We start from the raw sequence: 25564 nt of genomic DNA on the forward strand, positions 1-25564 counted from the left end.
ACCCATGCCCTCTACGTGGAGGGAAAATGAGGAAATTTCTTCCCCCAACAAGGTCCTAAATTAAGGGAAAAAATTGTTCAATCATCAAAATTTAATAGGTGACATGAAACCGAAACCACAGAACGACAAATTCAACCCACTAAACACGCTAGTTAGGAAAATTAAGGGAACTTAATGCCTATAAGTTATCATTTATGTCTTTTATGTAATATGAGTTTATCTTTTTTACGTCTTTTGGTTGGTTTTTTATTGGAAGTTCCCCTTAGGCAAATTTCCCCTCCCAAGGCAAATCTCTACATCCGCCACTGCCTCTAACACGAAAAAATCTTTAATTCTAGTCCGCAATTCCGACATGGCAGATGGTGGATCTGTCTGGCTCCTTCAGCATTCCCCATATGTATGCATCTGATGGCGTTTGTTCTGGTGAGCGGCAACTCCCAAAATGATCGCGCAGTATTCGAAGAGACTCCCTGGCAGTGTGACAGGTTGTCCCGTCCTGCTGAAACCGTTGTTGATTTTAATCTTGGACCATTTTCTTGACCTTTTCCGTATGACCGAAAATAGTACTCCACCATAAAAATGTTTTCTGCAAAACTGAGAACCATTCTGAAACACCTCACATTATCACGACATTTACATACGTTACAACAACGTTCGGAAACAATTCAGTACGTTTCGGCACATGACACATACAAATTTGAGGCATACGAATTTCAGTACTGTTTATTTTGCCGCATACCGTATTAGGTTAGGTTGGGCTATAAACATAGACAAATAATACTTTCCCTCACTGTTCTAACACTGTTCTCCCAGTCCGACAGAGAAAAATTGTAAACAGGGTAGGCATCTCTTTCTAATGGGCGGGGTTTACCTAATCGGTGGCAGCGGGAAAGGCACGTAGTCGATAAACCCAAGTCGGTTAGTCGATTAGAAAGAGATCCCTACCCTGTTTACAAACACTTTTCTCTGTCGCACCGAGGGAATAGTTTTAGATTGCAGCGCGCAGTGTAGGTATTATATGTGTATGCTTATAAAAATTTCTTGTTGGAAAACAGTTCTAGAACAATGCTTTTTAAAATTTTTCGTTTTTAGTTTACAGCCATCACTTGGATTAAGGAGTTTGTTCAACTCTCTGGACCCGCTATGTTGCCGTACATGTCGGGAATATTTACAGCAGTATTGCCGTGTCTATCCTACGACACAGAAGCTCGGAGAAGTATCCTTATTTTTTTATATTTAATTTTTTCACTGCCTGTTTTAATATTTATATTGCGCTTGGTACTAATTTTCGCTTAGCACACTAAATGTCATTAACATAATATTAGGCATAAAACAAACGTTTCACCTCGTTCTTAGTATGGGTTCCATCGTCTCCAATCTTCGCTATCAATATGTATTTATAATAATATAATATTATACATGTGTATATACATGGTGAACATTTGGGTTGGAAACCTCAAAATGTCTCGGTTAGGTACCGTTTAAACAAAAACGCCGAAACAGGTCGATTTTTAAATTTATTTTGCATAACCACAACTATGATGTGACAACGTCATCCATTTGTTTTTTAAATGGAAAGCTATATTTTTTGTGTCAAAATAAATAGACAATGGAATTCTAAGAACGGTAATATAATATCTATCACCATTGTCCTACTGTTACATGTTTTGTTTAATTTTTAATAGCAGAAACAATTTGTAAGTATTTGTTACTTAAATAAAAATCAGTTTATTTACGAGCGACCGCGCTGTGGTAAATTTTACGACAAAAACACGTGGTCCGACCCCCGCTCCTATCACACGGTCTAACGCGTTGAGTTTCTGGCTTTGTGAGGTTGAGGCTCCTAAATATCGAAGAGTTTTCCTCGGCCAACTTCAAGAGTTGAAAACCTGGGCATTGAGCCTAATGAAAGAGCATCTTATCTTCAGATCAATCAACAGACACTTGCCTCAAGATATGTGTTTTTATCGAGGTGACTTATGGTCGGGAGGTTGAACCAGTCAAAGAAGACAACGTAGAAACTCTCTAAAGCGCGGTGTGTGCCGGTAATGTATAATGGAGAAGAACAGATTCTCAACTTCAATGAAGTGTTTCCGTTGTCAGTTATTTACATACAAGAAACATTCTGTCATTAGGTGGTTTTCAATAATTGTAAAGATGAGAATGTTGTTTCTAACAAATAGTCAGATCCTTTTATAATATATATTTTTTCTAAGTGTTGTTTGATTTTTTGAAGTTATACTTCTTTAGGCGCGATTGGGAGTGAATGTAAATGTGCGTGAATTCATCAAAATTGTTGGTGCCATGCGCAGATACATTATACGTTAGCTCTGATTGGGTATTCCAATGGCATGTCAAAAATTATGCAATATGGCGGCTGTGGTTAAAGAATGTGTTGTCATTTTTATTATTATGGTTATGGTTGTTAAGTTGTATTTTAAAAGTTGTGAGAACAGAAACAAAAGTGAGTTTATAGTTGTACTTGAATAGAAACAGACTGTTTGACTTGTACATACTGCTATATAAATCAAAACGGGAAATGGTGTATGTTTTCAAAGACTGATAAATAAATTTATTAAAATCAGCTAAGTACTTTCAGCATTTTTAATGCCATCATCAGAGCTATCCTATAAAAAGACTAAGTTGAAGATTCTTATTCATAAAAAATTATAAAATGAAACTTACGTCTTATAATTGTAACTACCTCAAATGAAGCGAAAACTTTGAACAAACACATTCTCATATTAAAAATTAACCCAGGGATCTAACCACTGGTCAGGGTAAAAACCCTTGTACCCTGGTCAGGGTAAAAAAAAAATGGCTACCATTTTTACAATCAACAGCTGTTAATTAAATTGTAAATTTGATCCTATCTTTAAGAAGTTTCTTTAATAATTTTATATTCAGCATGCCCAACAATTGCTCAAGTTTTTTGAACATTACTACTACATTATAATATATTTGAATTTTCTTTCATTGATTACAATTAAGTAAATATTTTCGATTTGGCTTAATTTAATAATAATATTGTTGTTAAAGGAACAGCTTTGGAACTCTGAGCTTGTCCAACGGTACATCTCCTTGGTTTTTTCATCTATCTCACTTCTATATTTGGTCAGAACTGACTGTTTTGTTTTGTTTTTTAATAATTTAATAATACTTTGATAATTTTGATAATTTTTCACATTTAACACTTAACGATTGTTATTTAAATTTAACTTTAGAATTCCATATTAACTTCTAACTTCAAACCAATTTAACCTACATATGGCAACTTAGTCAATTTCAAATTTTTAATTATTTTTTAATAACATAGATGCCGCTAGGAACTTTTGTTTCCGTCCGCATCCTGCCGTCTTTGCATATTGTCAGTAACAGCTGTTGATTGTAAAAATGGTAGCCATTTTTTAATAGTTATTTATGATATAAGTGTTAAAAGTACACGTTTAAGGCACGCAAGTGAAAGTTTCACATGAAATTCACATGAGTGCCTTAAAAATGCACTTTTTAACACGCATATCATACAATATTTTTTCTACAAACGTAATTACAGGACAATATCTACAAAAACTTTTACTTGAACTTGACTGACATTCCATTTTTATATTTTTTTGACATTACATCAAAATTGCCTATACGGTCAATACGAACTGCAGTGCCTTAAAAATTTTAAAGCACTAGTGCCTCAAAGTAGCATTTTTAACGCTCGTATGGACTGCTAAAAATTGCATTTTTAACACGGTTGTAGAAAAAATACATTAAATGTGAATATTTATACATTTAAGGGTTTTTACCCTGACCAGTGGTTATATCCATGGGTTAATTTTTAATATGAGAATGTGTTTGTTCAAAGTTTTCTCTTCATTTGAGGTAGTTACAATTATAAGACGTAAGTTTCACTTTATAATTTTTTATGAATAAGATTCTTCAACTTAGTCTTTTTATAGGATAGCTCTGATGATGGCATTAAAAATGCTGAAAATACTTAGCTGATTTTAATAAATTTATTTACACACTATCAGTCTTTGAAAACATACACAAGTTCCCGTTTTGATTTATAGTTGTACTGACTTTTTAAATAATTTTTATATATATGTTTGGACTTATTAATATAGAAAGAAATAATGTGTGTGTACTTTGTATGCACGTTAGAAGTTATACATATTTGTATATTATACACATATTAAAATTGTGTAGAAAATATGACGTTTTTTAGATTTTCTACGATTCCCCACGGGAAAAGCAATGGCAGCTATGTACGTCTTTGCTCCCGCTTGGCGGCGTTAGTGTAGTTGGTGGGTCAACGTTTTGACAATTCGTGAAGTTTGTATAATTATGGTGTTTTTCGAATGAAGCCCTTATCGAAAGGTAAACTATATTAATCATCGTCTTAATGTTTTATTTCTATAGCTCAGACCAAAATAAAATATTTATGTTGATCTGAGTTTTATAGTGAAGTATTCGATTTTTTACAGTCGAATCCAGAGGCAATACGTAATCTATTTCAACAAAATGTTTGTTACAGGTACGTACATTTATTGTCAGCACATATTTTATCCTTTCTTATTGCTGCAATCCACTTTTTTCTCATCAGAATGTCTTGGGGAAATTCCGTGTTCTGATGTTCTCGATGAGCACAAAGGCACAGCACAACATTGAGGCATTTTATTTTCTCAAATTAAATTCACACAGCGAAACAAATATGCAATATTTACTTAGAAATAGATTGATTTGAATAGTTAACGTAAGTTGACGTGACCTCCCACTACACAAGCGCCACCTATGTTGAGCTTTCCAGATTAGCTGCTATTGCTGGGACGCTCCAGTTCGTCGAAAAATTACAGATTAATATTATTTATCGAGAATTTACCATTTTTAATGATTTTAAAATTTGACGAAAATATAGCAGAAAATCGAAAGGCTATATATAGCGCATGAAAAAATTATAGTATAAATTTTTTGTCGAAATACGACGTTTTTTACAGTTTATACGATTCCTCATGAGAAAAGCAATTGCGGAGACGACGCTTCAGTTCATAAAAAATGACGTATTAACATTATTTTTAATTTTTGGTATTATTTTAATTATTAAAATTAGTTTAATATTTACATAAAAATACAATTAACATATTTAAAATATATTTGTTTCGTTGAAATCATAAAAACAGAAGTATAACTTCCTACGTGCGTACAAAGTACACACTCTTTTTTTTTTGTGAACAAAAATAAAAAATATTAGTTTAAAATATCGTAAAATATAAGTTTTTTTTTATATCCTTGCAACAATTTCTCAAAATTTGAAATGAGATCCTGAGATACTGAATATGTTGCATACCTCGGAAAATGTTAGTAATTCCATCACATCCTCTTTAAATTCAAATTTAAATTTTTTTGTGTTACTTAATTTTATTACTAATGTTTAATTTACTTAACTGTATTCATGCCATTCATTTGACATGACTATCTAGATCTAAATCATATCCTTAAAATAAAATAAATTGTGCATATGTTTAGATTCTTGAGTCTCTAATCCAGATAGCCTTGCCACTAGTGTGTATTTATTAATCTTAGGTTAATAATTGGGACTAAGTAGAATAAGATCCAGCAATTTGATCCTCAACTCTTAGGCTCTCTAGGTCGTCAGACCGTACTACGCCGAATTTCTTTTTGTGAGGATATATTAAATCAAAAGTACATGTCACTCTGTCACATGTACTGAAATTAGTGCCATTCGACCAGAAACTCTTGAAAACGTGCTGCGTGAATTCAAGCAAAGGTTGGCTTATTGCCAAGAAGTGAGTGGATCTCAATTTGAGCATCTTATTTCAACTATTTATTTAAATATCCAAGACTTTTGTTTCTGCTGTCATTAAAACTGTCAAACTATTTTTTTTTAAACTTTAACGCAATAGTTGCGTTCGCGGGTTCAGTTGACAAATTGTCGCCGACAATTTCTAACCTTACTTGATATAAATAATACCGTTAATAGATAAATATACAAGGTATATTTACATTTAATTAATATTAATAACTAATTATTAAATTATACTAGGTAAATATACCTTGCATATTTATCTATTAACGATATTATTTATATCATTTTAAAGTGTGCGTGTTGCTGCTAATTTGTCGCCGACTAGTCACCGACAGGCACCAGCGAACGCACTTATTGTATCTCACATAACTAAGGAGCAGTACGGCAAGGGATAAGAGCTTGCTGCTCAGTGATACTCTTCCATAGATCCGGTAATAAACCGGTGTATACACCGGGTGGTGAATTGGAAAACGGGCCATAGGAAACTCAATGTAAAATTAAATTCCAGCTTCCCTAATTATTTTACATCAAAAGACACTATTTGTAGAGGATTGAAATCTGTATTGAAAACAACTGTTAAAATTGTTCTACGAATTAAACATATTCCAAAATTTTGTAAAAATGTAAATACATTTTTCAGGTTTCAGCCCAAAATTAGGCCACACACAGTGCAATAATGTGTCACAATGAAGTTATTATTTTCACATTTTTGAACTGTCAATATTTTTATTTTATCATTTATTGTTTAAAAACAATACAGTTGATAAGATACCCTCAGTTGCGGTGAAAGTATTAATATAATAAATATTTTTTATTCAGTCAATGGTGTGAGCACTGTCAGTTAAATAGTAACGTGTGGCCTAACTTTTACACACATACCTACTGTGGCAAATGTATTTATTATATTTTTCAAAATTTTAGAATGCGTTTAAATCGTAAAACAATTTTAACTTTTAATTTTAATACATATTTCAATCCTCTACAAATATTCTCTCATGACTTTTGATGTAAAATAATTGGGAAAGCAGGAATTCAACAGTTTATAATTTTACATTGAGTTTCCTATGGCCCGTTTTACGATTCACTACTCGGTATATCTCAAAAAACTGTTTACTTAGGGCAATAGCGATGCATATTGCGGTTCTTAGAATTCCATTATCTAATTATTAATTTTTAATTTTGACAGAAATAGGTTTCCTAAATTTAAAAATCGACCTGTCTCGTTGTTTTTTGCTTACTGGTAACGTTTACGTTATATAAATGAAAGAAACATATTTAAAACGACATAACAATATTAGTAGACGTAGACGGACCTACCCCAAACGAATTCGTTTCATAATATTCGTATTCAAATATGTTTCTATAAGACTCGCAGTGTTGCCAGGTCATCGAAGTCAGAAAATCACATGCCGTTGTTCAAATTATTGTATTTTATCGTACGGATTATCGTACTAGAAAAAATAATATATTTAATTTTTTGTGAAAGAAACAAACGAAGACAAATACACAAGCGAATGAAATAATCAAACAAATTATTTAAAGTAAAAAAAAACTTAAGGCCATCGGTACATAATTCGCAAATATTTTACGGCTATCCCTACTTTTTCTGTCTTTACACGGCAAATTACGTGTAGTAAAATTCACACTGGGATGAATATGTAAACATTACTAGAATGTCATTCTACTTGATAATGTCATCATTAACTTTAAAGAGATGGCTTTTGAATGTTCTTGGATAACTGTTATTTGTATAATTGCAAATTATACAAATTATATAATAATTGCAAAAATAAATGTCATAATTTTTTCACTATGTATTCAGTGATTGTAATTTATATGTACAACATGTAATTTATATGTACAACAAAAACTAATACTCAATCGAGAAAAGAGGAGTGTTAAAGTGATTTTTTAATAATATATTATTACTATGGAACGCTCACGCTCTGCTTGAATCTTCCATAAATAATAAACAATAAATAACTTTTTATTAAGTTCACGTCTTAAATAAATTATTTATCAAATACACTATCAATATTATTTAGTCAACAACTCAAAATATTGCCGATGCCATGTCAAATATTTAAAACTGTCACTGTCTTGTCATCATATTCTATTTGACTCAGTGCGTTGTATGACAAAGATAGCGAATGTTCGATTTGAAAAATATCACCACGGACATGGTGTCCATTTTTTTTCGAATCCTGAAAAAACTAATAAATATTTTTAAAAAAATTAAACGCAGAATGAAAGATTAAATTATTATCGAGGGCCGAAAGTCCCTTAGAATAAACAAAAAGTTTCTTTTGAATGAGATATTTGAAATTAAAAATCACACTACATTTTCTCTTAGTTTTTCACCCCTGTAATTTATTAAAATAAACATTATAGAAATTTTCACGGGCTTTCGTCCCTCGGTAAGAACGTAATCTTTCATTCTGCGTTTAAATTTTTTAAAAATACTTATTAGTTTTCTCAGGATTCGAAAAAAAAAAAAATGAATCCCCATTTGAATAGCATTGCAGCCGAAAATACGTACCCATCCCCTTAAGTAAAAAATATTCACTATTCAATTAATGTGAACTAAATTTTTTACAGTTCATCATCAGCTTCTGTATTGTGTTTGTATTCATAATTTTAACTATTATTTCTGACGGTTTAAAATTGACAACCTTTTTGAAGATAAACTGATTGGGATGAATGCATAATATGTGTCTGTTACCAAGAGGCTTCTGCACTTCGTCTTTATTCAATTTCTTCTTAACGTGCCCTATCAAGTCCCCTTGACGTTGGCGATTAACATGACAAAACTGAATTCAATTTACTTTTGAAAATTGTCTTTCACAACTTGCATTTGATTGACATAAAGTTAACACAGTAACTCAAATTAGCAAATAGAAGATTACCGCCTAAATATTTTATTTGACCCTGTTTAAAATGGAAGTCATCCAGCTTTTCGAGTTAAATTGGAATATTCTGGTATTTTTGAAGTTTCATCCATTCGTCATGGATCTTTTGCATCGTTTGTAAGTCTTGAAAGTTACAAATTCGGGGAAATTTTGAAATTAGTGGTAAAAGAATTTGGCAACTGTTGAAGTTGATTCTATTTAGAAGGTGTATTGTGTCATGATTGGATCTTCAAAAAACATTTATTTTTTAAATAAAAATAGACGAGATTCAATTCGAGTACCTTGCCATTCCCTGACACGTGTTTCTAGGTTTACTCGTTATCAAAGAGGCTTTACAAAAGACTCAATTGAACCAAAACGCGCCGACTCGTTGGTAGAATATTTATATATATATATATATATATATATATATATATATATATATATATATATATATATATATATACTTAAATATTCTACCAACGTGTGCCTTTAGCGACCTCTAACGAGATAACGATTAAAATAAACTGTGAACCCTTTACTTCCATACAAGCTGTAATCAAGAAACGCCTGTATCTTAAAAATGCTGTTTCAATTCATCATCTAATTCATTAGTATTTTGCGGCATTCCAATATACATATGTTGATAAATTTTGTAAAATCTTGAGGATTAATTGTTTCAACATCAGTGGGATCCATGTGAGTAAGCAATATATCTTTATACATTGTGATCATTTCGCTGTGCAAATTTCTGATAACTACTTTATGGCTTTTGGAAATATTTATTTAATTCTACCAATTTTGGTAAAACCCATTTCAAAAATAGGTAAAAAAGTTCCCATTCCAATTCATCCTTTACTTTTAATTTTATTTTGCTACTGCTGCTGGGGACGGCGGACGGTTCATTTATATCGTCAATGGCGGGGTTCACTGACGTGGCGCTTGGGTAGGGGTTGGCGCAAAAGATTCCCGATGGTGGTATCTGGATTGGTAGGAGAAGCGGGCGATGTTTTCTTTAGGAGAGATCTTCATGTCGAAGGTAACCGGGTGTCGTCATTTTTTTTTATTAAGACAGTTTGGCCGTTTTACAATCTCCTTTTTTTTTATTGATTCTCGGATAATTCTTGGTTTATAGCAGCGGATAAGGGCTATGGTTTTGGAGTTTTCGAAATAAATTTTGTGACCTGTATGAAGACGATGTTAACCTAGAGCTGAAATTGAATTGGAATTGCGAACAGAAATGGAATGTTCATAAATTCTATTTTGGATTCTACGATTGGCTTGGCCTATGTAAGATCGGGAGCAGTCTGCACAAGGAATTTCATAAACTCCATGTTGTTCATCAATTAAAGACAACATTCCAAATGAACAAACGGAGTTTATGAAATTCCGTGTGCAGACTGCTCCCAATCTTACATAGCACATGCCAATCCTAGAATCCAAAATATAATTTATGAACATTCCATTTCTGTTCGTAATTCCGATTCAATTTCAGCTCGAGGTAAACACCATCTTCATATAGGTCACAATGCTCGAGGTACTTATAATGAATGATTCTAGCTATGTGGTTTTAGTGGTGGAACGAGATTCTAGTGATTATTAACTTTTTTTAATACCTGTTTTCATAAAAACCTACTTTTTTCGTTAAAACTTTTTTATTTTTTATTACTAAAAAAGTTTTTCATGTGGTTCCACTAATAGGACAAACTTGTTTTACTATTGTTATTGAGTGTCTTTAATTTTATGGGGCAGCGTAGTTACATACATTTAAAATACATAGATAATAAAGGTTTTGTAATCTACATGCAATGATACACTTCGCTGGTCGCTAAAAATAATAATATGCGATTTAGATAACGCTCACAATACACAGTAATCAATTCAGAATATTATATTTATCAGTTGTATTTTTTAAATTTAGAAGTAAATTCCTAATTTATTTGTACGTAGTTGTTTATTAATAATTGAAAAATATTTTCTATCAAGGTTTATATATGTAAGTTTTATAGAAATCGTAAAATCGTAGAACTCAATATCTTAACTAGACATTGCGATAGAGTGAAATCTGGAAATTCAATTTACTGACGCCACGTTTGAGAAGGATAGTTTAATTCAAAATATACAACTAAAAAATTTTTGATACGTTAAAAAATAAAAAAATATAAATGAAAGTAATTTAATCTAGGAGATTATTAAATTAATCATATGGGATGTGATAGACCTAGTGAAAGATCTGATGAGGTATGATTAAATTAATGCAAAATATAGAATAGATAGAATTGCAAATTGCAATAGGTAGGAAATTTCAGTATTTAATAATAATAGTCTCCCGTTTTACACCGCTGACGCGGCTTTGGGATTATAGCAGGGTAGTCTGCTATATCTAGGGCCTACGGTATACAAGGAAGGTAACAGGGCCAGTGCTACGCCTATTATTACCCATGGTTTTACCCAAGGTACTCATTTTATTCAGGCTTAGTCGACCACCTGGGGCCTATAGACATTTTAAAAATGTCTAGTTGTTCTTGCCGGCACTGGGATTTGAACCCCGGCCTACCAGCATGCGAGTCAAACATACTACCGCCTGAGCTACGCCGGCCCTTAAATTGGAGTATTTAAGGACTTAAACACTCCACTATTAAAGTCTCCTTATTTGTATCTCAAGATCTCTGTATTTGGCGATCTTCTCGTTGTATTTAACACGTAAATGATTAGATATCACCATAAGAATAGGTATCGCTTGTCTAGTTGGTTTGTTAACTTTTATGATACCGCGTGTTTACTTTTAAATTAGATATAGGAGTATATCCAATATATAATAACACTGCTTCCCCGCTCTTCACACCCGAGTCGCGTGGATTTATTCAGTCATTCGTCGATTATACAGTAAGTATGTAGTAATGCTTATTCTCATAAGCAATGTTGCCCCTTTTAGCGGTTCCTTCAGTCGCATATCTCTAATCGAAAACTAAATGTATGGTATATAGTCTATTATGTATAACTGGTTATATAGATCTGGTTTGTGGTTATCATTCTTAAGCATACTGTCAGGAGAATATTAGCAAGTTTGTTGGTTTTAGTTTCAGTTTTATAGCCATCTCTTGATGCAATATTCCTACTGATTTCCTACTGAGTCATGCCGTTCCTTATATTCAGTGCTTGTGAGCACCTGGAAGATATTGTGTGGTTTCTTGAACATCTTTGACGATATATTTTCGCTCTTACTTCCCTTAGCAAAAATAAGCTCTACAGAAGATGCTTTACTTGACTAAAAGTTCGCATGTAGGACCCTGCAGAAGCTTCTTTACTGTGCTGAAAGTTCGCATGTAGGGCCCGGATTAGGGCGATTGAGACCGATTTGGGACAGATACTAAGTAGGCGATACGCGACCGTGGTCGCCCCTCTATAATTTGTTCTCTCTATATTTTTATGTATGGATTCAGAAAAGTCATGCATTTCTGAGCCCTCTTCTGCGCTGTATCTTGTTGTCTCGTGTTCCATTTTATTTCCACATGTTGGGATGAAATGCTGTCATCAAAAACAGTGTGCCCATATCGTGTCAGTCATTGGGACGTCCCGTATCGGGGATAAGAACTTCCTTAGAGGTAACACAGAGTGCAAGCGAACTTAGGCTCACAATCTCAGGCCAGCACGGTAAGTTATGATTGGTATAACCTGAAACTGAATGGAGAGTAGGAAACCCTTTGTTTCAGAGGGCATCTTTCCTGACGTCAATAAATAGGTCGACGCTGTATTGCTGACGTAGTTTAGGCTGACTTTATTGGAATATCGCCCATGCAGAGTTCTTCCCATCGAAATGCTCATATTTTCTTCCCTCAGTTTAAGCGATGACTACGCACATTGCGCGACGCAAAGTAGATGTCTCAGCCTGCTTCTGTAAACAAGTTCTTAAATTAGCAACCTGTTTTTCTAATTCGTCACCTATATCCATAAGTCCTCTTTCACTTAGCTATCTTGATAATTATGTTCTTATTTAATCATAACTCTGTACTACTAGAATTATGTTTTTGTGTATATTTGACGATGTTGTGACCGATTTATACAAATTTGAAAGATAAGTAATTAATTAATTCGTAGGGAGGGTTAAGAATAGCCTGGCTATGAACTTTGAACAAGTCACTTCTCGAGAGTTGTCTGCAGACTTCGGGAGAACGTATTTTTCAGACTGTTAAAGAAGTTGGAGCAGCGCTTGGTCAAGTGTATCGAGCATTCGTCGTATTCATTTTTGTCTTAAAACCTTTTAATTCAAATAGTTTCCAACATTGATACCATATTAATGTTGAATTAAATAATATTGAATTGTTATCATTAACACTCCTTATTACAGGAACTTATTGCAAATCCATCATCATTATTATTTCCTAACATCTTAAGTACTTAATTTCTGCATATTTGTCTCCCCAAGGTCTATTTAATGATATTGCTTTAACACTCTCCTCATTCCGCCAGCTTTAGTCTCTTTTTTGCTCAACTTTCTTTTTACTGACTATGTATACTACCACCTCTATTTTAAGGTAGATGTGCTATGAGATTTCATATACTCTCTTGAACTCCTCTATTATTGTAAATCAACGTATTCGTTTTTCTCAAATGAAATCAAATTAGCATATAAAAAATATATCGATATGTGAATATGTGAAAAAAATGAATTTTAAGAGCGTTTGCCTTGTGTTTTATGCTTTCATCAGAATAATATCTTACTTGCCAAATGGGATTTTTCTTCTTCTTTAAGTGCCATATCAGAATTATCCGACGTTGACGATCACCATTGCGAAGGCTTCTCGATCTTCTGCAATAATATGGAATAATTGTCCTGCATTTGATATCTTGAGTCCATTCACGAATGTTTTTAAACCAAGAAACTTGTTTTCTTCCTACACTACTACGACCTCTATTTTTCCTTTAAAGATAGTTGTAATATCTTATATCGATTTCCCCTCACTATATTCCCAGATAAGACATTTTACGGTGTCTTTAGCAGTTCTCTATCTTTATTGACCCTCCTTAGTACTTTTTCATTAGTTTCTCTAGCTGTCCAAGGTATCTTCAGCATCCGTCTATGAATTCACATTTCCCACGCTTCAATTCTGTTCATGATCGATACTTTTAGCGTCCACACTTCTGTACCATACAAAAGTACAGACCAAACATAACACTTAACCATTATTTGTCTTAGTTCTAAACTGAGATGATTATTGCAAATAAATGACTTCATTTTCATAAAAGTAGTTTTAGTCATTACTATATTGCGTTTTATTTCTATGTCTGGATCTAGTTTGGATTTCAACTTGGACTCCATTTAATGTGGGTCACGACTAAAAACTAAACATTTGGTTTTGTTTGAGTTTATTTTAATGCCCATTTCCTCTCCTACCTCGTGAATACGATTAAGCAGAATTTGGAGACCTTCATTATTATCTGACAGAATTACTGTATCGTCCGCGTATCTAATCACATTAATGCCTGGTTGCATCAACAGATCTTAAGCTCCAGCTTAGATAAGCTCTACTTATAGATAGGGCCTCCTTGAGTATCACTTACATTGCACCATAATTTCAGATTCTTACCTTATCATCAATTATATCTATTATTATATTATGGTATTCTTATTGTAATATACTATAATTATATTATATTAATTCTTATGATATTCTCCACTTAAGCTTAAGATCTGTTGGTGCAACCGGGCATAAGTAGTCCCCTGTTGATTTTTATTCCATATTGCTGTCTCTCAAGTGCCTTTTTAAATAACTGGTCCGAGTAAACATTGAACAATTATGGCGACAAAATGAAACCTTGTCTGACTCCTCGTTGTATAGAGATTTCGTCGGTGTAGTTATCTCCAATATTTACCATAGTAGTTTGATTCCAGTACCCATTTTTAGTGACACGAATATCTTTGTCATCTATTTCTATATTTTTCAGCATCTGCATTAATTTTACATGATGTACTTTATCGAATGCTTTTTTGATGTCCACGAAGCATGCAAATACATCTTTTCTTTGGTCACGGCATTTTTGTAACAGGATGTTTAGCGACCCTGATATATACAGCTGCCATTCTTTTCTTATTTCGTTCTCATTTACAATAATTTTGTTGTTATTGTCAGTGGGTACAGATGGAACTCGTTTTTTTTTTAAATATGTTGCTTATTTCTTTTACTTTTTTTGAACAAATGAGATTCACCTTTAGCATTATTCAAAAAATTATGCTCTGCGATAAAATTCATATGGTTCTTCCTCTATCACTTAAGTCGATATCCCTGTTTAAGTTCGTGAGTGTATAACAACTTATTTATCCAAGAGATATGCTTTGTGGTTTTTTTGGTCGTACGTAGTATATTAGGTAGTGGGAAGTTCGTTGATTCGGTTTATGTTTATGAGAAACCGTGTGTTTTATTTTTGTTTAAATAAATTGTTGCAAGTAGTTTACAATTGAGTTTAGATCTGTATGATGCACATGCATAATATATTATAATCTGTCGCCGATTTTTTGTTTTGTCTTATCGTTTCGACCTACTAAACTATTTTGTGATTCACAATGCGTAACTGGATTCTTAAACTCATTCACAATTCTAAAAGTGAGTGTACCTTTTTATAACTAATACATAAATTAAATAATTGATCGATTTTTAGACGGAGAATAATTAGAAATGAAAAGAATGTCACAAAATTTATTAAATGACGACTAATTTTAGTTCCATACTTCGCGATCCACATTATTTAGCAACATTTATATTTTATTGTGTGTAAATTCATATCGTTTCCTTGTACCTTGTACCTAATACCTCGTTTTTTTGTATAATATTATGGAAGTTAAATTTTTATTTCAGTGTTGCTATTCTATTTGACTGGTAGCAGTTTTAACTTTTCTGACCTTTTTGAGCCAGGTATTCTTCCGTTTATCTGACAATCTATGTCGATTTTCTTTTATGGTTTATTTTTTTTTTTTCATGGAAGCCGTCTAGTTTAAACCGGTCCTAGTGCAACCAGTTGTCTTATTGTACCAGATCTAATGATTCGCAGTCATGCAAGATACGATTGACTGTTTTAGATCCTCTGCTACAACTTAAGTCTCCATGAAAGAGTCCCATTGTATGCATGTCCAGTAAGGAAGCCTGTTATGACTCAGCTGATTTCTGCTTGATTTTCGTGGTACTATATACAGGGTGTTCCGAAAAGATTGGTAATAAATTATACCATACATTCTGGGGTCAAAAATAGTTTGATTGAACCTAACTTACCTTAGTACAAATGTGCTTATAAAAAAAGTTACAGCCCTTTGAAGTTACAAAATGAAAATCGATTTCTTCCAATATATCGAAAACTATTACAGATTTTGTATTGAAAATGGACATGTATCATCCTTATGTCAGCAACATCTTAAAACAAAATTATAGTGAAGTTTGTCCACCCCATAAACATTTTATCGGGGTTTTGTTCCTTTAAACCCCCCCAAACTTTTGTGTACGTTCCGATTAATTCATTATTGTGGTATTTCATTTTTTCGATAAGCCAGTTTTTATCGAGATGCGGCTTCTTTTTTAATATATTTACATAAACATTTTATGGGGGTTTTGTTCCTTTAAACCCCCCAAATGTTTGTGTACGTTCCAATTAAACTATTATTGTGGTACCATTAGTTAAACACAGTGTTTTTAAAAATGTTTGCCTCTTAGTCTTTTTTTGACAAGTAACCTTTTATCGAGATGTGGCTTCTTTTTTAAAATATACCTAAAAATGTAAATTATAAATAAATTTTCAGATTATTAACAGGTCTCTATAATCGTACTTCCATATACAGATATGTGGTGGATTCGACAAATATTCAAAATATGTCGATAAGCACTGGCTCATCGAAAAATTACTAAGAGGCAAAAAAGTTTTAAAAACATTGTGTTTAACTAATGGTGCCACAATAATAATTTAATTGGAACGTACACAAAAGTTTGGGGGGATTTAAAGGAACAAAACCCCCATAAAATTTTTATGGGGTGCACAAATTTCACTTTAATTTTTTTTAAGATGTTGCTGCCATAAGAATGCCACGTGTCCATTTTCAATCAAAAATTTCTAAGAGTTTTCGATATATGAAAAAAATCCATTTTCATTTTGTAACTTTAAAGGTCTATAACTTTTTGTGTGCACTATTGTATATATTGTCCTTTTCATGATCATTTTTCAGTGCGTAACAAATGATAGGAAAAAGGGTAAGTCCGTGATAATACACTTTTATGACATTTATTCTAACATGACATTTTAGTTAAATCTGACAGTTGTCACATTTTATTTTCAATTTGGAATAAAAACAAATCAAATGTGTTTCTTGCATTTATAAAATGGTATTTTCTTTGATTTGTGCAGTCTTATAAATTATACAGATTATATTTGTGATATTATTATCTAATTAAAAAAAATATATTTTTTTATTATGGCGCCATCTATCGACAACTATATTTATTTAGAATAAATGTTATAAAAATGTCACCGACGAAATGTAATCACCGACGTGCCTTTTTTTCTGTCACATACAATTTAATGCGTTAGAAAGAAATCGAAAAACTGTGACGCACTGAAAGATGATCATGAGAAATACTTTAGGTAAGTGAGGTTCAATCAACCTATTTTTGATCCCAGAATATGTGGTATAATTTATGACCAATCTTTTCGGGACACCCTGTATATTAGTTATATACTATATTAGGTACTATTATACATATTTATATAATAGTGCTGAACTATTACCACGTGTCCGTTCAATATACAGGGTGTCCAGAAACTCTACCGACAAATGAAGACAGGAGATTCCTCATATAGTTTTAAGACATTTTAACCCAATTCATCTAGTCCGAAAATGCTTCCTAAGGGAGCTAGAGCTCTTTGAAGATGATGTCTTGTAATTACTTTTTCTTAAATACCTCCAGAACCCTTCTATTTAGAAAAACAAAAATTGGTACACATATTTATCTTTCAGAGATAAATCGATTTCATCTATTGTGAATTTCTAGTACCGGTCATAGGCGTCCGTTTTGGGTAGGGCAACGGTTATTTTATCGCATAACTATTTTGTCTTTAACTTTTAAGCATTTTTGGTACTGGATTATTATATTGTGAGATATTCTAGTACTAAAAGGTACTCTTGATTTAAGTCGGTCGGACACACCGTTTTCTAGAAAAATCGATATGAAAATTTTTCGATTTTTGAATTAAAAAAAATTGAAAAAAAAATTCTCAAAAAAAGGTGTATTTTACCAACTTATACCAAGATTAACTTTTAGTACTAAAATACCTCACAATTTAATAATCGTAAAGTCAAAAATTCTTAAAAATTAAAGACAAAAAAGTTATGCGATAAAATAACCATTCACCTACCCAAAACGGAAGCATATGACCGGTACTCGAAATTCGCAATTAATGAAATCGATTCATCTCTGGAATATAAATAAACGTACCAGTTTTTGTTTTTCTAAATGGTTTTTTTTGAATTTTTTTTTGAAAATTCAAAAAACGAAAAATTTTCAATTCGATTTTTCTAGAAAACGGTGTGTTCTACTGACTTAAAACAAGAGTACCTTTTAGTACTAGCATACCTCATAATTTAATAATCCAGTGTCAAAAATGCTTAAAAGTTAAAGACATAAAAGTTATGCGATAAAATAACTGTTGCCCTGCCCAAAACGGACGCCTATGACTGGTACTAGAAATTCACCATAAATGTAATCGATTTATCTCTAGAAGATAAATATGCGTACTAATTTTCATTTTTCTAAATAAACGCGTTCTGGAGTTATTTAAGAAAAACTAATTACAAGACGCCATCTTCAAAGAGCTCTAGCTCCCTTCCTCTTAGGAAGCATTTTCGGACTAGAAGAATTGGGTTAAAATGTCTTAAATTTATCTGAGGAATCTCCTGTCTTCGTTTGTCGGTAGAGTTTCTGGACACCCTCTATATTTTGCCATGCGTGTGATGGGTGAGTTTTTCCAGTGAGAGTTGCGTTCGGATCCAGTCTTTTTTCTGGTCGCAAGCTTTTCTGGCAAGTGCATCAGTTCTTTTATTAGCGTATATCTCAGACTATCTGTAAACAGTAGATCAGTAGATAGAAACACAAATCTTTGTAGACAAGTAAAAACTTGACGACAAACAAATTCAACAAATTTTCCTCATATATTATTTTTTTTGCTACCGTTAGGTTTAGCAGGAAAGCGCTGTTGCCGAATATAAAACATATTATGTTTAAAACATAAAAAACATATTTACCAAAACAGCTACCGGCTACACTGTTTCTCTTTGTCTTTAAGAGTATGACACAAAGATAACTATATGTAATATAAGTGTCAAAGTCATGTTGTAATATAGAAGGTTATGTAAGATTCTTTGTTTATTTACTTTTTTTTTCTTCTTCCTGTATGGCCTTGGGGAGCAATGGGAGTGTTCATTTAGCCAGCAACATTTCTTAAAATTAACGCCTAACTACACGGTTATTAGACTTTATTACGGTTGTCTTGACCGACGGTGGTGGGGAGACTTATATTTTTGACTTTACGTCACAAGAGTACACAATCCCATATTTTTAAATGATTTTCGATCATTGAATGCGTGTTATTGTGTATATATGTTAATTATTTGTGTTATTATTAAATAATAAGACAAATAATACACATTTTATCTTATACCGGGTGGTGAATCGTAAAACGGGCCATAGGTAAAATAGGTAAATAGGGCCAATGTAAAATTCTAAATTGTTGAATTCCTGCTTCCCTAATTATTGTACATCAAAAGTAATGAGAGAATACTTGTAGAGAATTAAAATTGTATTAAAATCAAAAGTTAAAATTGTTCTACGATTTAAATGCATTCCAAAATTTTGAAAAATATGATACATTTGCTACAATAGGTATGCGTGTAAAAGTTAGGCCACACGTTACTATTAACTCAGGCCGAAAACGGTAACATAAATTTCATGCTCATGCGTCACGTAACTGGTGCAACCTCACTTTTGCGACTGACAGTGACGGTTGTTTATAGTTAAATTTTATATTTATATATGTTTTATTTTATGTTTTATTTATTTTTCTAGTTAAATTTTATATTTCATATTTAATTAATAACTATTTGTCAAAAATATTACATCATTTGGAATGGTCTATTCCTTAGAACATCAAGTTCTATTCTGTAACTAGTGCACAAGGTCAAATATTTCGGTCCCAACAAAATCAATGGAAACGACAGTCAGATTCGCTTCTGTATAGTTAGTTATTCTGTGTTAATACTTTCTCCGCAACTGAGGGTATCTTATCAACTGTGTTGTTTTTAAACCATAAACGATAATATAAAAATATTGACAGTTCAAAAATGTGAACATTATTGCATTGTGTGTGGCCTAATTTTGGGCTGAAAAACTGGAATGTATTAATTACATTTTTACAAAATTTTGGAATATGTTTAATTCGTAGACCAATTTTAACAGTTGTTCTGAAGCTATTTTCTTGTGGCATTTTTATAATCAAGTATATTCAAATGGGAAATAAGCCACAATTTTACCTAAAAATGATTTTATTAACGTTTCGACGCCCAAGTCGGGTGTCGTTGTCAAAATACAAAATAATACTATTATATATAATATTATATATTATATTATTTATAATATATTATATATTATATTAATAATAGTATTATTTTGTATTTTGACAACGACACCCGACTTGGGCGTCGAAACGTTAATAAAATCATTTTTAGGTAAAATTGTGGCTTATTTCCCATTTGAATATACTTAATTTTAACAGTTGTTTTCAATACAGATTTCAATCCTTTACAAATAGTTTCTAATGTCTTTTGATGTAAAATAATTAGGGAAGCTGGAATTCAACAGTTTAGAATTTTACATTGAGTTAATGCAAAATTTTGACGCATGTCAAAATTCTCAATGTGTTTTAATTGTATTCATTTTTTTCAAATCCTGAGAAAACTAATAAATATTTTTGAAAAATTCAAACTCAGAATGAAAGACTACATTATTACCGAGGGCCGAAAGTCCCTGAAAACTTCTATAATGTTAATTTTAATAAGTTACAGGGCTGAAAATAAAAGAGAAGTGTGCTATTTAATTTCAAATATTTCATTCAAAAGAAACTGCTTGTTTATTCTAAGGGACTTTCCGCCCTCGGTAATAATGTAATCTTTCATTCTGCGTGTAAATTTTTCAAAAATACTTATTAGTTTTCTCAGGATTCGAAAAAAATCATATTACGATTCAAATGACAGTACACTCGTGACGTAATCGCACCCTTAATGTTCATTGGTTAGTCGATCTGGGCAACCGTAGTAATGTCTAAGAACCGCGGCCTAACTAAACCTACCATACAACAAAACTATTACGAACCTAATCGACCAATCAAGGATAGGAAAGGGAAAGGGTTAAAAAATAAGCTGTCGTTAATATAAACTAAATAAATAAAATATAATTTGAAAACAATTATTTGACATTATATTTTCCCTCCAATATTATGACAGACGTCAGTTACCATTTACAATCTCTCCAAGTATAATAACGACGTCATATAAATTCTTCACTAATTCTACCCAATGAAATTCTCGCTGTAATAGGAATGGCATGTCAGGCATGTCAAAAAAATCTGATTATTCCCTATATGTTTTTTCAAATTTAGAATATGGCAACAAGGGGAAAATTACGTGCATTCCTTATTGTTTGACTTTTCCTTTATATTTGATATCTGTAAACTTTTACGGAAAAGATAAAATAACCTTCTACGTCTCATATGATGGAAGGATCTCAGGAAGAAGAAAATGCTCGTGACCAACAAATTGAGATTGGACAGGCATGAATACGTATTCACTACTATGAACCATACAAGAAAGAGATCAATCTTTTGTATGTCTCCACCCTCTAATGAAGAGGGCCACTAAAATGAAGGTATTTAATATGGACTCTAAAATACCCGACGAGGAAGCAGACGATATTCTGTTTAAGACTTACTATTATATCATTAGCAGAGTTTACATGAAATGTAAAAAAATCGCTGAAAAATTGAAAATAGTCTTTTTTTTTTCTCTGATTCTGGCCTTGGTTTAGAACTAGAACCTTTAGCCACGTAATTGTATAACTTATCACTAACTCAGGTGTAATGTGTAGTGTGTGTGTTGAGTAAGTGTCTTGTTACTTTGCAAAGTCGACGTCATTGTCTTTGCAAAGAGACGCTAATTGTATCCGAACGTCTGCGGTCCCTCCGGTGAGTACCGATCCCACAAGGACAGAAACTATTTTCATTTATTAATTTATAATAAATGAAAAAATTTCTGACTCTGGTGAGATTCGAACTCACTACCATTCGGAACTTTCGATCCAAAGGTTAGGCGCTCTTCCCACTGAGCCACAGAGGGGGTTTGAAAATAGTCAGTCATATTATATTACTTGATACAGGACGAAGTTTTACGCTCTATGAATAACCTGTTCCTTCTGTCTGCATGTGCTCCAATCATACTTTTACATGTTTCACTTTATATTGGTGTTTGTAATAAAGTTGTACATGGAAGAGAAAATCCGAAAGAGAAAGAAACACAAATCAAATTTCATCCTACATGATGAGCAACATACGTAGGCGCCAACTACCATGGATGGTAGAAAATAGAGACTTCTGTGGGTCTAATAGCGATAAATTTTTTTTGATACATATAAGTTCAAAGAACTAGTATCGTAGACTAACCCAAGAAACAATTTTTTACACCTGTTGTTTGTAAAAAGAAACTGTAGATCAGGCTAATATCCTTATTAGGATAAAAAATAAGAAACGGAACCCTAGTAAATATTTTTTTTCTATTCGCAAGCTCTTACTGCATTTTTTTTTTTGGGTTTTTGCTATGGCTTCAAAACCAAGGTGATTTTTATCTTGAATTAACAAGGTTTATAGAATATATACAGGGTGTAACAAAAATTCGGGTCATACATTAAATTACATATTCTGGGTCTGGGACCAAACATAGTTCGATTGAACCTAACATACCTTGGTACAAATGTGCACATAAAAAAGTTACAGCCCTTTGAAGTTACAAAATGAAAATCGATTTCTTCCAATATATCGAAAACTTACAGATTTTGTATTGAAAATGGACATGTATCATTCTTATGTCAGGAACATCTAAAAAAAATAACAAAAAATAACAGTGAAATTTGTGCACCCCATAAAAATTATAGGGGTTTTGTTCCCGTAAACCCCCAAATATTTGTTTACGTTCCAATTAATTAAATAATTAAATTATTATTATGGTATCGTTAGTTAAAAACAATGTTTTGCCTCTTAGTACTTTTTCGATAAGTCAGTTTTTATCGAGATATTTTGAACATTTGTAAATTCCATCATATTTTTAAATGACTAAGTAAGATTATAGTGTCCTGGTAATAATACGAAAATAATATTCTATAATCTTACTTAACCATTTACAAATATGTGGTGGATTTTACTAATGTTCAAAATATCTCGAAAAAACTGACCCATCGAAAAAGTAGGCACTGAGAGGCAAAAAAGTTTTAAAAACATTGTGTTTAACTAATGCTACCACAATAATAATTGAATTGGAACGTACACAAATATTTGGGGGGTTTCAGGGAAGAAAACCTCCAAAAAATTTTTGTTAGGTGCACAAATTTCACTGTTATTTTTTTTAAGATGTTCCTGCTATAATAATGTCACATGTTCATTTTCAATAAAAAATCTCTTAGTTTTCAATATATTGGAAAAAATCTATTTTCATTTTATACTTCAAAGGTCTGTAACTTTTATATGTGCACATTTGTACTAAGTAAGTTAGGTTCAATCGAACTATTTTTGGTGAAATATTCACGAGAATATGTGATTTAATTTATGATCTGCCTTTTTGTTAAATCCTGGATAATACAATTTCTAGTTACGTGCAATGCCAAGATATAGATCACTTAGGTGAAAGCTTTTTTTGTATTTGCTATGTTTTGCTTATATTTTAATTTTGCATGATTATTTTACAAACTCTTTTCTTTTTCCTTAATACAGTGACAGACATTAAAGAGACTGCTACAGCCGTCAACTTTACTTTGATGAAACTAATATCATTAAAGGCTGATACAGAAGAAATTATAAGACCAACAGCAGGTAAATATTTCTCTAATATCGTTATTCTTTAATGTTTACAATATATTCATGGCATGGGGCCACAACTAGCTATTGTACGTCTTAAATTTTTGTGGTTAAATCTTATCAAGTTTGTTGGCAAGTTGGTATTATTATTCGCATTATTACTCGCTTAACTGTAAGACTTACTTAATCCCTGATAAAATTAAACAGAAATAAATGAAAATGAATGTCGGATTTCATCGTTCCTGGTTAGAGGTCAGTCTAACTATACTGCGGTGTAAATATTTGAATGTCTACACCATATTCTCGGTAATTTTGATTCAGATCAGTCTTCTTGCGAAGCCTCTTTGATATGGGGTAGATCCTGAAACAAGGTGTCAGAGGATGGCAAGAGATTCGATTTGAATCAAAACGAAACCGTTTATTTTGTTTAAACAGAAATAGTTCAATAACGGTATTTTTGTTTATTATTGTCACCCCTTTTACAACATTAAAATGTGAAAACCTTGAATTATTCATGTCTGTCTGTCACACCGTCAATACGACTCATCCGTTATTATAATAGATAGAATGACAAATGAGGGGTCGAATGAAAGCTAATAACCCAAAGATGGTATTAAAGGCATGATACTAAAATAACAAGATAATATATTGCACATCCTGAAGTCGTGACGTAACTGGAGACCGACAAGTTCGTAATGGTTCGTAATCATTCGTAATGTCCGATTAGTTTGAATTGTTCGCGGTTGTAAGCTAAGTGTATTTTGTATTTTATTTTTGGCGAAATTTTGACAGGAATCTCGACACTAAATTTTTTTCGAATACATTGAAGTTTAATGTTATGTTGCTAATTGAATAATTTCTTCACAGAATGCATACAAATCCCATTTAACTTTATCAAGAATTCAAATTCAACTTCCGGTCTCCAGTTACGTCATCATGCGCCAACTCGGACGTATTTGACCTACGGGAAGATACTATCTCGTTATTTATAGTATCATGATTAAAGGTGAGAAATTTGACTTCTGACTTCCGGTTCCAGAGTTGCGCAACAGAAAGTACTGTTAGAAGACAAGTGACGATGAGTGAAAGTTGTTACAAGAGTAAATCCTGTAATGAAGAAGTGGTTGTCTTCTGATGGATGAGACATCTGTTTGATTACTATTATGCAGATGACTACTACATTTACTACATCTGAAAGATTTAGGACACGACTTGACTGAGTGGTTAGCCTGATTAAGACACTTAAAACAAGAAGAAGACTCTTTACAAAACTGATATCTCTCTTTAGGCGATTTTTTCAAGAACAACAAACACTGGTTGAGAAAATGGCTTTGTTTGCATAAAGCGCAACATACTGATGACGAATTTGTCACGAACGACAAGCTACTACGATTATGTCTTGAATCATTAGCCTGGTATTTCGAGTTGATCTTTGGCTCCGTGTTAGTTGTGGCCCGCGACGACTTCTTTCCCTCATTGGTACTACTGTCTAAGTTATCATACGCTATGTATTGTGTTTCGATGAACGCTACTAATTTTTTAAATGACGGAATTTCATTAGATTTATATTCCAACTTATTGGAATCAACATCTAATTTGGACAAAAGCAAATTGAACATAATGAAATCCCAATGCTCGATGGGAAGGCCTAAGGTTTTCAATGCGGCTAAATTTTCTAAAAAGGTGTCTACCAGTTTTGCTAGATTTTTCGAAT

The 25564-nt window shown here is 32.3% G+C and overlaps 1 protein-coding gene across 2 annotated transcripts in view; it reads left to right on the forward strand.

The window, feature by feature from the left end:
- Window positions 1-25564, forward strand: part of LOC114327788 (protein VAC14 homolog) — a 105681-nt gene that overhangs the window by 41165 nt on the left and 38952 nt on the right. The window contains exons 5-6 of one of the 2 annotated variants that reach the window (XM_050641638.1): window positions 1093-1216; window positions 23767-23865. In XM_050641638.1, coding sequence (XP_050497595.1) covers window positions 1093-1216; window positions 23767-23865 — 223 coding nt within the window. The remainder of the gene's footprint in view (window positions 1-1092; window positions 1217-23766; window positions 23866-25564) is intronic. The other variant, XM_050641639.1, reaches the window with a different exon arrangement.

The sequence above is a fragment of the Diabrotica virgifera genome, chromosome 1 (assembly GCF_917563875.1).
Source record: "Diabrotica virgifera virgifera chromosome 1, PGI_DIABVI_V3a".
In the NCBI taxonomy this organism is placed as follows: Eukaryota; Metazoa; Arthropoda; class Insecta; order Coleoptera; family Chrysomelidae; genus Diabrotica; species Diabrotica virgifera.